At 32.6% G+C, this 15,420-nt stretch overlaps 1 protein-coding gene across 1 annotated transcript in view; it reads right to left on the reverse strand.

The window, feature by feature from the left end:
- Positions 1 to 15,420, reverse strand: part of LOC143255726 (digestive cysteine proteinase 2-like) — a 49,524-nt gene that overhangs the window by 15,006 nt on the left and 19,098 nt on the right. The window contains exons 4-5 of the mRNA XM_076511861.1: positions 8,847 to 9,099; positions 1,910 to 2,102 (exon numbers count right to left, since the gene is read on the reverse strand). Of these exons, the coding sequence (XP_076367976.1) occupies positions 1,910 to 2,102; positions 8,847 to 9,099 (446 nt within the window). The remainder of the gene's footprint in view (positions 1 to 1,909; positions 2,103 to 8,846; positions 9,100 to 15,420) is intronic.

Raw genomic sequence — 15,420 nt, forward strand, 5'->3', positions numbered from 1 at the left:
GTCTCCAAAATTCAGTCTGCCAAGAACTCATTTCCAAGAAGTAGGATGAAATCATACCAACAGCAAGTCAACTACAATCCAAAACCCAGCCATATGGCAAGGGTAGGAAAGAGGACCATACCATATTCACCAAGTTCATAAACCTGAAGTGAATCTGGTAATCCCTAACTCATGAACAGGGCCACATATTAATATGATAAATTGACAGCTCAATTCAAGAACCTGACATCTAGTATTGAAAAGATGTCTGTATAATGTAAACCATTTCCCTCAAAAGTTAAATTGAACAGAAATGCTCCAAGCATAGTAACATTCTCAGAATAACAAACAAGGGACAGCTGAACAGGAAAAACCAGAATAATCCCCAAATATCTCTACCACGATCCACGACACTGATGGAATAGAAATGAGAAATATTGAATTCTGTACTTTTGCATGAGGACTTAATGTTGAGTGGTTCTACTCTTAATCCAAAATCTAGCCACTGTAAACCAACATTCATGAGAAGGTAGGACAAGAGATCTCAACTGAAGGGATGAACTGAAATTTTGATGGCTCACTCTCATTTGTTTTCGTGTGCTACATTGGAGGATATTACATTACACCAGCAATTTAAGTTTTTATTACACATAATGAGAATACTTTTTTAAAAAATCAGAAACAGTGTAAAATTCGAAACTTTCATTAATCCAAAAACAAAAAATGTTATAATTAGATTCTGCTTACTTCCTCCACTGTACAATACAATAGTCACTCAGCTTTCCTGAACTATTCAAATCACAAAATTATAGCTTACATTTAAAATGACACAAAATATTTTTATCTCTGCAGTACTTTCTTTTCACAATTCATGACTTTATTCACTTCCTGAATTACGTGCTCAAACTATTTTGTACATTTTGTCTAATGCATTCATGAATGTTTACCACACACATGTATGAATACATGGATTTTGATAAGTATGAGATTTGCTCACAGTGCATGAAAAATAACATCAAGCACTTTTTTACTGCTAAACTTAAGTCCGAGTTTAACTGACCATTATACTATGCTGTAACTGTTGACACCTAAAAAATTAAAAAACAACATAAATATAGGTTCTACAAAAACTTTGGAGTTTATATTTTTCACAAGGTATTAAACTTTAATAAAACTTTAGATTATCTGTTGTACATTAGCTACTCTTCTCTTTGAGGCATACCTTAACCCTAAAAACATGGATGCCAAGATTTTTTTCAGTTAATGTTGTTCTTATTTCATTCCAAAAGTAAAACTGGTAGATAAATTTAAGATTTGACAAGAATGTTCTTAAAAGTTCATAGTTTCAGAAAACAAAATCTTTTTCTATTCTTTCTAATAAAGACCTTTTAATTTAGTTATTTACACTCAGACTCTGATTAGTTCGATTGCAAGATGCTTTTTATTCGAAAATGACAAAATACACTTATATCTACGAAATACAGAAGGTGGATGTGACAATCATTAAAAAATAGAATTTTTTTATCTTTCTCAGACAAAGTAGCTACATACTTTGGATCTCATATCAAAGTATTAAAACATATGTATGTTAGCATTTAAATACTCATGTACTCTGCAAGCTTATGTGTGTAACAGTGAACAACTGCTGTTGAGGTAGAGATTTTTCACAGCATGTGAATCATGCAATGAGAACAACAGTTTAAAGTAATTTTTTAAAATTGTTTCCTTTGAAACAAAAGAATTACAACTTAGATAATATAAAATTTAAATTATGCATTATAATGTGAACTTCATTGCCATGTACTGAAAGTAGAATGGTTTAATTAAATTTTTAATGTAGTGCCATACACAGGAAGGAATTTAACATATGGTCCCCTGCACCATTTTTCAAAAACTGTCGTATCCATAGAAACAGAGCTAAATGTATCACCTGTAGTTTTGACGAAATATGTTCTTCCTTGTTTCATGATGTTTTTCATTCTTATACTTCTTATCATGAGTCTGCTTAAAGTCTTCAAAAGCTTGATTTATGTGATAATCATGCTTGTCAATAAACTCCTTAATGGGATTGTGTTCCCCAACATTTTCCAAACCTGGTCCTGGGAAACTCCTACAAGTCAAATCTTAAAAATGAAAAAAGTGTGTTAAATAGTTAAATTACATGTTGCATTTAAAGCAAAAGAAAAATTTTTTTTTATATGTTTAAATGCACACATAATTAATTTTTTATTACTTCAGTGGATCCACACTAAAATACTTCAAATCATATGTAATACACAGTTTTTAAAAACATTTAGATTTAAGCTTTCAGAAAACAGATACAACTTTACCTAACACAATGTGTTAAGATTTAATTTAAATGTGCAAACAGTAATAATGATTAGTCGAGCATCTTATTATGGCTTAACCTACTAAACCAAGAATGTTAAAATAGTTTAATTTACAAACCTTACATTTACCAGCTAAGCACACCCATGAAGGAGCAAAACTTGTATAAAGAATGATATTAGAAAATGTTCCCCTTCTTTCTTTCTTTTCCTATTAAATTTCTAATGATTTCATTAGATGTTAATTGTATAATTGCATATCCTGCCCTATGAAAAGTAATAATCAACTCATTACACTAATTAAATACGTGTGTATTTACAATTAATATAAAAGTCTATAAAGAAAGTGGAAATCTGCCCTATTTCAGGATGTTTGTTTTATCTCTCATCTCAAGCAAAAATCCTAATAAGATAGCCCATGTATATTGTCAAATAGTTTCCAGTTAGCATATACAAATAAATTATGGTAGTTAAGCCAGCACACTCAAGTTAATAGATCTAACACATACATCTTTATTGTAAGATTATCAGATAATGAATTTTTAGGTCTGTGTTTTTAAGTAACAATTACAAAACTGGCATTCCAACACAGATGTAACACAATTAACAGCAGTAAAATTAATCATAAGATATTAAAAGGAAAAAAAATAAAATTATTCCTGTAGCACATTCTTAGGTGAAGCCATATTAACCTCAAATAAATAGTGTAAATAATAAAATATGATCGCCTACAGTGCTCTTAAGACTTGGTCCTAATCTCCGAATTAGATGCTCTAGGCTTTTATGTGGCTTAGAGTTATGTAATTTTCATGTACATACAACATTTAATAAATGTTAGATCATAACTAGCTTCAAGTGAACCACAACTGAGATTCTTATTCCATATCATGATCCAAAAGATATCTATTAGGACAGATGTTAATTTAGCTTGAGATTTCAAAATGTAGCTTCATTTAATCAAACAGAATTAAAAAAAAGTCTGCAAAGTTCTTAAGTGGACAGTAAAATTTTGTATACCTTACTTTAGATACAGATTTTTTTAAAAATAAGATTCATAAGAAAATTTTACTATAATAACTTTTAAACACATACTAAAGGTTTTATATTGTTTTGTTTTTTAATACCTGTAAATACATATTTGTATGATATATATTAATGGATGTTTTACTTGAGGGATTAATTAATTAATAAACAAAAAGATTAATATATAGAAATTAGCTTTTGAATATTTGAAAAAGTAGTTTTAAGTAGCTGTAATTGTGTTGTAAAATTATGAACAGACCAAGCAAATTATGTTACAATCTAAATTTTGTCTACACTCTGAAAACTAACATTTGATGTAGTATTATCTTACAAAAATCTAATGCACATTGCAATTTTTTTCCCCACTTGTTTGTTAGGTGGAATGAGGGAGAATGATACTTTTATCAAAACATACAGGTCATATTATATCACATTATGAGTTTAGTGTTTTGATTTCATGCAAAGCTACACTAGTCTTCTCTAACTTACCAGTGAAAGACTAGAGGGAAGGCAGCTAGTCATAATCACCCATTGCCAACATCTAGACTACTCTGTTACCAACAAATAGTTGGATTGACCATTACAATGCTTTAATGGTTGAAACAATGTGCATGTTTGGTGGGGTGGGGATTCAAACTCATAGTCCACAGATTGGGAGTTAAGGGCCCAAACCACCCAAACCACATAAGATCAGGAATTTAAATAACAAGGATCATATGCTGAATCCAAAGAAGTATGAAATGCATATGAACTATTCAATGTGAAGAACATATTTTAGGAACAAAAAGAAAACAAAAGACATGGCTGTAATTATATTCTGGTAGATTGAATCTTGTGTAAAATACAACTGCTGAACTTGTACTAATATAAAAGTTGCTTAAATTCTTAACTGCCCATTATTGAGAAGCATTTCAAAAAGAACTGGTTATGTTTGTTTCGTGCAAATGCTGTACAATGAGCTGTTTGCACTGCATCTGCCATAGTGATCAAAATTCAAATTTTAACATTATATATACTGAATCTTACTGCTGATCCACCAGGAACATGACTAATGGAAACTGTTTAAAACTTACAGTAAGAATAAACTTTACTAATAAAAAAGATAATTAATGTGTTTATTACAGTAAGAAGAAAAATATATTGTACAAATGGGAAAACAATGTTCAAGAAATGGTTCACTTGAAGTTTAAATCTTTCTTTTTTTATTACATTTCTTGTTGTTTATTTTGAAAGGTTTTAAAACCAAAGCTCAATAAACCATTTACTTACTCTTTGTATATTAATATAAACAAAGAAATACAGGTAACATCAGTCATTAAAAATCAATATCAGAATTAGTATTCAAGAAGCATTTCATAGAAATTATGAAAACCTTTATAACATGAACAGAAACAAGAAGATGGGCATTTGTTCAGAGGGCGCTAATTGTGCCCAAAAAAACAAAACTTTGCATATGCAAGGTGAGGCAATTATAAAAACAATATTTTAGCATGTTTCTCCAGCAACTAGAAGAAATGTTAATGCAAATGAAAATTATATTTGAAAATTTTAACTTTTTGAATTAAAAAAAATCCAGCTACAAAAGCAGCACCAGGATTTGTTTATTCTTTAAAACAATTCTCAGTTTGCAGATCAGTGTTCTAACTAGTTTGAAACAGAAAAGTGCCATCATATGTCACTTTTATTTCTAAGCTACATAACCTGGAGAAGGTTTGAAATATGGGAGTCAAAGGTCAAGATACCACTTGAAATATGTTTTCATGTACTGCAATTTCACTTATTCTATAAAGTATTTGGGGTTAGAAAAACAATTCTGAATTACTACTTTGTAAATATGCTTGCATTTGTTTTTTTGAAGATTTTAAAGATAATACAAAATATATCCATCTACTGACCTTGTATATGCCAAAAGCAAAGAAACTGTTATTATCTCCAGCAGTGAAACTGGGCCAGAAAACAATGAAATGCAATAGCAACACTGAGTCAAGTATAGGAGCATCACAAATATGTATAGAGAGAATGCATTGTGACATAGATACTGGAAATTAAGTAACAATGTACATCCATGAAATATTTTGGACCAAAGGTCTATAAGCCTAGATGTCACTTACCATATGCAAGGAATGAGCATTGATAATAATTTGTAGAAATATCAGATTGTTGTGCTTGGGGTTACATGAATCATCCAGAAAAGGAATCAGAATTATATATTTTTCCCTTCTGATTTCAACAGAAGAAAAATACAGGAAGCAAAAGTACAGTAGTTAGGTTGAAAAGCAATGACATCTCAAACTTTGTGAGATGAGTATAGCCTAGACCACTAGCCTAATGCCTTAAATAAGTAATATAGAAATCTTCAGCACTGTGTATATTATTGTAAATTAGTGACATAATTCTGGATTCATACAGGAATCAAGCCTGGAAAGAACAAATGCAACAAGTTTTTTCTTCATGTCTTTCTTGCTACATCACACACAAATGTGTAGTTAGTCACAAGTAAGAAGATTAACCATTACACTGCAATTGAGAGGAACTGCCAAATGTAATAATTTTCCTTCACTGAAAGTGTTGCCCTCTATACCCAAATATAATTTTTTTCATATGCTGCAAATATTGAGCTCACATGTACCTTACGATTAACTGATTCAAATGCATCTTGCATGCAAGTCGTCATGCAACAATTTTTCACTCAATAACATTGCACACTCTCCGATACATGTGACTACCTCTATTTGATTTCAAACTATCACTTTGAGATCTGGCAGAATATGGAAGCACTATATTTCAATAAGGAAGAAAGGGTGGAAGTATGAATAGAAGCAAGTGTCTATCAGAAATATATTTTCAGCATAGGAAACTTATAACTTCTGATACAGTACATTATCTCCACTCATAAGTAGTTAGAATCTTACACTGAATAGATGGAGAGATCAGAGCAAGGGAAAAACAAAGTAGCATTCCTCAAAAGTATCCAAAGCACCTCTTAAAAGAAGAGATCCTAACAGAGCATCAGATGTGGAAAACCACACCACATCCATACCAGCTATATTCTTCGTCCAGTGTGGAATAAGGTGTCACAGACATGGGTGGAAAGAAAGGAATGAGAACAATGGTGAGATAGGGTTCTGAACCACCATATAACAAATCTCAGTCCCACAGAGTACTGGAATGTGAGTGAAAGCAAAAGGATTTGCCCCTAGGCATAGAGTAGCTAGGTTACAACAGACTATACACTACATGTCAATTGCATCTAAAACTCAGTCCACTGGGAAATGACATTCTTGCAAACGTAGAATGAGGATAATACCATCAGTAAGATAACTACAATCCAAAACCCAGCAACTGGGAACCAACATACATGTAGGATAGGAAAGAAGATAATACTATCTTCACCTTAAGTTCAGCAGGCTAGAGGGAATCTCATATCACCAACCTATAACAGGATGCATGATAGCAATGAGAAAAGTTGTTTGATCCAGGAACCCAGCATCTGGATGACTGGGATAATAAATATGTCTCTTAAATATAAACTATTCCACTTAATCAAAGAGGAGTAACAACCTCAATACAATAAAATAAGAGATATTGTATAAGAGGAAGAATCATTAATCTGCAAGTATCACAACCATAAACCACAATGTGGATGAAGGAATAAAAGTATAATTGAATGAGGAAAGAAGGATATCTGTAATACATGTGTGAGGACTTGTGTCTGATTGAAACATCTGTGAATCCAAAACCCAGCTACTGAGAATCAAAATCCATGTGAGGGTAGGATGACAGATCCCAATCAAAGGACTAAAATGCAATTTTGATGCCTCATTCCATAACTACCATATTACCTCAGATAAACCCATACAGAGATGGAGTATCAGACTGGAGGACATATTATCTACACCAGCAGAACACCACCATCCTAGTATGAACTGAATGGTTTTTTATCATTACTGCTTTCATACATCATTATCACATTCAGAAGGATATTTCCATTGTCCACCACACCAGTAACTTGGAACTGGAAAGTGGTAAGGACTCCCATACTCCACTGGAAAAAAGTGAAGAGTCCAAAGGAATTAACATTATAAACCACAAAAACTATTTTGAAAAGCAGACCATTCCTGATTTATTTAGTCTAAGGAAGGGCAGGGATTAGCAGCTATATGCTTTATCTACAAAGTACATGGGTTAGTACAATCCAGAACAGATGTATGAATGAAGCAAGTATATTTTGAGGATAACATACAAACAATCTTGCATATATGGACAGGACCACGTACCACAGAATGAGATCCATAAAAAAAACAACTGTGATATGCTCCTAAAAAAAAAGGATAGTAAAGATACACACACAAAGTATCTTACCCAGTTACAGCTTTACTAAAAGAGGAGGATGGAAACAGGTGGAAGACTGCACCCTGGCGAGGGAGAAACATGGGATATAAATGCATGAGGTGTAGACAGAAAAAGTATCTTCAATGTACAATGAGGGTGAGATACAGGTAGAAGGGAAGGTGCATAATCAGAGTGAAGACTTCAGGAATTGATTATGAGGTAAAAAGGAGACAAGAAAGACAAAGGCCAATTGAATCAAAAACTGAATCTAAAAGGCAAAGGAAGGAAGGAAAAAAAAATCACAAACAGATAAGAGGTGCTAGGGAATGAAACATCAGGAAGGGAAACCAATGGAAAGAAGCATTGAAGGTAATGAAGCAACCCATAGTAAGTACAGGACATAAGAGAGCCAACCAGATCTGTCTAGGATTAAAAGTGACAGATACAAGAAAATTAAAAGAAAGAACATACCTCATGAGCATCCATAATAGAGGGTAGGAAAAATGACAGGAATGTTGCAGAAATGGAGCATGAATACAGAATGCAATGGCTAAGAGATAAAAAAAACAATAACAACAAAACAATACAGATATCACACATGATAAAATCATAGATCCCCCTTCTAAAAATAAAATAAAATAAAGGGGCCTGTGGAATAAAAGAGCCATCAATAAGTCCCAATTAGAAGTGGACAGGAACAAATCTTGGTTTACGAGTGTGTCCAGCCCCATAAAATCCTGAAAGCAAAACAGAGGTAAGGAGGAAAAAGGTATCCCAGCCCCCTTAAAAATCTAAGCATAATGATCATATATTTTTAAATTTTATATACAATAAACTCATTTTTTATCATTTAATGAAAAAAATTAAACATCTATGAACACTTACAATTGAATTTCTGCGGTGAAACCAATGTTTCCGTGCAAAATATTTTGAGTGCTTTACACCCAAAACAGAACCAAACAATGATCAGCTAAGACTTTTGATCTATTTCAGTACAAACAGTATGTTACTGTGGTAGTGCCCCCAGATATGATAGTCCTAAAATGGATTCTAATTGAAATTGAATACTAGGTCTGATAATGATGTTTGGTTACTAATCATCAGTTACATAATTTATTTTCATTCTTAAGAATTATTTAAGAGATAAAAAAACCTTATCTACAATGCTAAGAATCTCAAACTCACTTTTGCTAATGTTGAAAACCAAATCAGAGACATCTCTTGTAAAGTTTCCATAGTAAATTTCATACTTGTCATAATGGGATCCCAGAAGTGAATTATAACCCTTCATTTGGTAACGTATAGGAATAGTATCGTTCTGCAGGACCCACATGGTGTACTTGTTCACTTTTTTCCCATAGATTTCAGTGAATTCCCAGCGAGAACAAAGTGTTTTGATTTGAAAATAGGTATTCTCACAAAATTCATCAACAACATACTAAAAATAAACAAGATTATTTCCTTAAGTGTTTATAAAAAAAACAAACTTAAAATCTTTCAGTAGTTACATACATTAACAAAGACTTCTCACCATTTTGACATATTCTCAGTGTTAAGTTACCAATTGGTTATTTTCAATGCTAGACATTTTTTAGTGAATGAAATAACATACAAATCTCGTCCTGTATTCCAGTTTCAAGTCAACACAAAAGACACCACAACATTTTCATTCAGTGCACAGGTAGACTTACAGATGTAGCATTATACTTTTTTTTCATGTAATTCATACAATAGTGATCTAATGGTCAATGTTATCATATATTGGAATAGAAATACATTAACTTTCTTCACATGGGTTCGGCAAAGATAACCAACCATGTAAACCCTTTGTACTTGTTAAATTCTTTACAGATTTAATACTTCTAACTTTCAATACAGTATGTACATCTTCAGAAAATGAAGCAGTCTTTTGGTTAACACAAGTCTTTGTACACACAAAACATCATATTTCTCAGTGAAGCATTTTAAATAAACTAAAATAAAGATTTGTCCATGAAAATATTGAGTATTTGTTTTGAATAAACCATGTGCAAAGTGTTTTTCATATTAAGACAAAAATAATTTTCATCTCAAAAATCCAAACTTCATTTTAGTAATCTCTAAAACCTCCTAAATACATTTCAAAAGCTTGTTTTCAATAAAACTATTTTAGCTGTTATTTTATCTTCCCTTACTTTATACAAGGTTGGTCAATATGACTGATCTCACTTTCACCCATATACAATAACCTAAATTATTCTCTTTTTCTTTCTAGAATGACTCCAAGTGTATCATGAAACTACATTTATTAATTCTAAGTAGTTCTGAACTAATAACAGTATACATTTATTTGTAAATACATTTTATTGCTTTATTGTCCTTTTACTAATGTCTTATTACTATTTGTGCCATTAAAAGTCGTAAATCACTCGGGGAACATGCAGCTTGCTTTGTGGCATTGTATTACATTACCCACAAGCTGCTTTGAGCTGCTCATGTGCATGCCTTGTGAAACTTTTTATTATATTAATTTATTTATTTTACCTAATCTAATCTTAACTGACATAGTTACTTTTATAATGATAAATAAACATAACAGACATTAAATGTAGTACTTAACAGAGTATTTTTTTTGCTCTCTACCATTAGACAGTTAACCCTACTTTAAGTGCATTAAATAATGTTTACATGCATCAACAAAAGAGACTAATAATGTGCAAAAAGCAGACAATTCACTCTAACAATCACAATTTTTCTGGTTTTCTAAATATACGACAAGAGACAAATGTATACAAGCTAGCCATTGTGATTCTTACAGGAACTAAAGTTGAATTAAAAGTGAAATTGACTATTTTGAATACAACATTAAACAATAAATCATTTGACTGATGAAAAACCTCAACTTTCTATTCATTGTAGGTAAGATACAATTAAATTTAAATAGAAATTTTAAAAATATTATATACTTAGAAACGTGTTAGGTGATTCACACTAGAGTAAATTCAGGATTATTTTAAATATTGCCTTATAAAAAAAATATCTTAAAACTTATACACCATTAAAATATGAGTTATTAGCTAAGCTTTTATGCTATATAAATTGATATCACAAAAAAAGTAGTTTAAAAAAATTTTAAACATAAGACACTAAAATCCTGTGTCATGCACAGTAACAGATACCTGGGGAGAGAAAATTAAATGCATGCACACATATGCAGGCATTTTAATAAAACTAAATTGGTATGAAGAGTAAATAAACATTGAGCTACGGTTAAATATGTACATATTAAAATACAAAATGAAAGCTTGCAAAGACACTACAGTTGAACAATATCTCTCTATTTTCTTCATAAAAACACATAGTATAGGATGACCAAAAGACACTAGACACTTTCTTATTCAAAAAGCCAAGGAGACCACAAAGTGAAAAGATTAAAATCTCAAAAACAAATTATTTATGAGTTGTGTGGTGAAATTATTAGTTTTTGAGATTTTAATCTTTTCAACTTTGTGGTCTCCTTGGCTTTTTGAATAAGAAAGTGTCTAGTAACTCATGTTACTCAACTGAATTACATAATGCACAGGTTACTGAGCTGCTTGCAAGTGTCCCTCATGAATATTTGTTTTCATGATTACCTTTTGTTTTCCATTATCTTACTTACTTTAACACAATGAATAATTCTTAAACTTCAGTTAAATTTGTGATGATAAATATAGAATACACACAAAAAAAAACCCATAAAACATAATACTTACATGGACCTTTTTTTCTTTTTACTCTTTGACTGTTATGGAAACTTAACCTTGTTTTTTATTATTATACTAATGGTACAACTTTACTAAATAACTACTTAAATAATGTACCAAAGAACAGACTTTAATCACATACAAAACATAAGCAATGTGCAACACCTACCATAATTTCTCTGTCTTTTTAAGAGCCATTAAGGATTCTCATAATTTTGTCAATATATTTCCCATAAAAATAAACTTTGAACTAGAAGCAAAATATATAATTCTCCATAGAGAAAATAAAGCAATGTAATATGTCATTTGACAGATTAAAAGTGACTTTCTATTGGTTATAAGTCATATAGTTTTAAATATTAAAGAATTACTGACATTTTGTAAAAGATAGGAAGTGACAGGTTGGGCATGGCAGGAAGGATCTGATTTTCTAACCAAAGATTGAAGGCTATAAAAATTAATTTTTACCTGAGTGATAATATTACACTGTGTAATTTATGTTAAATTCTCCATTTCTTAGAGGAGTGGTAAATGAATTAGAGAAGAGGGGATATGTAGAAAGAGTGTCACAATTCCCATACTAGGATGAGACAGAATTTTTAAAAGTATTTTGCTCTAAAATTAAAAAAGTTTGTTTTATTAACAATGCTTTTATGACAAGTTTATTCATATACCATGACTACAGCATAGTTTAATTAAAATTTGAATTTAACCCATAAAAATTTTATGACATGCACACTTTGACCTGCCTGCAGTGTGAAAATTAATTTTTGGTGAAGAGAAAATAGAGTGGATTTATACACCCTAGATCTATGCTATTTAGAGAATATTAAAAAAAATAATTTATGAACTTTTAAAAAAAAAAGTTGAATGTTTGAGTGAGGTTTTGATCATTAATATTAAATAGTTATTAATTTTTGAAAAACAAGTGGGAACCTGAACCCTTTGAGCTCCTCCCCTAGATCTGTGGCTACTTATACATTAAATAATGCAGTTGTCCAGTTATAAACTAAAAATATAATACTGTGTATAAAACACAATAAATTGACACTAATACTCAAGTAATCAAGTAACCAGAGAGTTAGAGGTGGGTGCTAACAGTCAGTTATCATTCCTCTAGTCATCAGTTCAAAATCAGTGACATTGGCAGATAGCCCTAACAGCTTTATAATAACAAATACAGGATCAGCAAATTTAGTGGCAATAGGAATCAAACCTCAAATTCTCAAATTATTAAACATTTTCTCATTCACCCCTTTTTAGGCTTATACTTAATAAATTTAATGGTAATAGTTTGACCACATGGATTGTCAGAATAATCAAAAATTGAAAATAATTGAAAACCCTAATTATGATTAACCTGTTAGTTTAAGGCATACTAATCATTGCAATGGCTGCTCTTAAATAATTGATTATATCATTTAAACTGCACAGCTCTACTTCTGCACTCCAATACAAGAAATATTGGAATAAATTCTTGTATGGAGAGGAACAGAGAGTTGGTTGTATTGTGTCATCAGGCACAATCATTTGGAATTGGGACCCATGAGACAGTGTTATAGGTTGCTGTGACTAAAAACAGCAAGCACACAGCAGAACCCGTACCTTATAAACACTACCAAAGCAGTCTTGTGGAAAACTCATCTCAACTGGAAACACAGAACATAAAATACCACATAGGCTCCATCTTCTCCATGAGAAATTATGTACACACACACACACTACATGGCCAAAGGTATGTGGAAATCCTTTCTAATTAGTGGGTTTGGCTATTTCAGCCATACTCAATGCTAACAGGTGCTATTTCAGCCATACTCAATGCTAAGAGGTGCAAAGACATACAAGAATACAGCCAGGCAATCTTCATAGACAAACACTGACTGTAGAATGGATCATATTGAAGAGCTCAGTGACATTCAACATGGCACTGTCATAGGATGCCACCTTTCCAACAAGTCACTGCATCAAATTTCTGCCCTGGTCAACTGTTAGTGTTGATATCATGAAATGGAAATGTCTAGAAGCAACAGCAGCTCAGCCATGAAGTGTTTGGCCACACAAACTCACAGAACAGGACCACCGAGTGCTGAATCCTGTAAAAATCATCTATCCACAGTTGCAATGCTCACTACTGAGTTCCAAACTGCCTCTGGTTGGTTGGTTGATTTAGTGTTTCATGGTACAAAGCAGCTAGGCTATCTGCGTCAAATGTCCAGTAAAAAAGTAAAAATAAAGTAAATGTAGTAAAATTCATAAAAGGAAATGAAGGTAAAACAAAATAGCATTTCAAAACATAAATAGCATAAAACCAATGTTGACATCCAGTCTACAATGTTAAGAGAGAAATTACAGTAAGAGAAGTTGTAAAGGACTTTCTGTAGCATAATGGTAATTATCATAACCTGCTAGGAAGACTAACAGGTAAGTACAAGAACTACCATCAATCACCTGAAGTTGGCCTTTCCAGTCCTGGTTCTGGGTTATATGTAATTATGGCCATTTTCAAAAAGTAAAGTAATAAAAATTTTAAAAGACATGCAGCAAAATTGTAATAATAATTCACCTGGACGACTAACAGGTAGTTCAAACAGCAGCGTTAGTCACCTGAAGTTGGCCTTTCCAGTCCTGGTGTTGAGTTATTTAATGACATGGCCATTTTTCAATTTCAAATCGAACTAGAGAGATTGTGACTCTTAAAAGGGAACCAAAATTAAAAAACATGTAATGAATAAATATCAAACACTTAAATGACATTAAAAAGATTAATGGCCATTAAAAAACTAAAAAGTTTATCAAGGTGGACAGTGTAACCGTCACCAATAACACTGTAATGTTATGGACAGACCTTGGTACAGAACATGTTTAAAATAGTGCTATCGTTGAGAGTCGTAATGATGGCAAGAAAGTAAAATGTGGCTTACAGTAATCTGAGTGTTACAAAAAACCACACTGGTGCATCAGTTCCAGATAAAAGAAAACAATGAGTTAAAAAAACTGTGACCAATGCGTAGTCTAGTTAGAACAACTTCCTCCTTCTGAAAGCTAAACGGCCACAGTCCAATATAGGGTTTCATTTGGAAAAGCTTGTTGTTGCATTGCTCACTTCAAGTTGACTGCCAGCTGACATGGAGCTGAGCCTTGAAAACAGGACTATAGTCCATGTATGGAATAGGCATAGTGGTGATAGTGCCAGAGCAGATAGATTTGGCTGCCGTGTCTGCAAGTTTGTTCCCGCGAATACGAACGTGGCCTGGTATCCAGAAAAACTGGATAGAAGTAGATGTTAATGAGAAATGGGCCAGTCGGTTTTGAATATCAGCAAGAACAGGATGTAAGCCAACGTGAAGCAATTCCAGGGCCAGTAGAGAACTAAGCGAGTCAATGCAGTTGGAGTACTGCCTCGCTTCAATATGATCCAGGGCAAGAGAAATGGCGTACAGTCCAGCAGTGAACACAGAAGCTCTAAAGGGGATTCTGCATGCAACCACCAAACTGCAACAAACCATGGCAGAGCCCACAGAGTCACCTGATTTGGAACCATCAATATAAATTGGAATGGAAAGATTGTTCAAAAGATGTTAAGTAAATAAAAGATGGTACTTCCAATTGGGAGTATCTGCTTTTCTCAGATGACTTAAAGAAAGGTCACATTTGAGGACTGTAATAAGCCATGGTGGGATGGGCTGACCAGTGGATTCTGCAATGTTATCCAAGGACAGACCCAATTCATCCAATTGCTCCTGGATGCGAAGGCCCAAAGGAGCAATGGCAGATCATCTGTTCTGAAAAAGTATGGCCTACCGAGGAAGGAAAACACATCCTCAGGTGGGATGCTTTGGTAAGGAACGAAGTTTCGAAGAATATAGTAAAGACAGTTGCAAACGGCAAACGTGCAGAGAAGGCTCATGAGATTCTACGTATAAACTCGGAACTGGGGAGGTGCAGAAAGCCCCAGTGCAGAGTTGAAGTCCTTGATGATGAATGGGGTCCAGCATCTTTAAGGTCGAGGGTCTGGCAGAGCCATAGACCAGTGA

This window comes from Tachypleus tridentatus, chromosome 7, assembly GCF_004210375.1.
Source record: "Tachypleus tridentatus isolate NWPU-2018 chromosome 7, ASM421037v1, whole genome shotgun sequence".
NCBI lineage: Eukaryota > Metazoa > Arthropoda > Merostomata > Xiphosura > Limulidae > Tachypleus > Tachypleus tridentatus.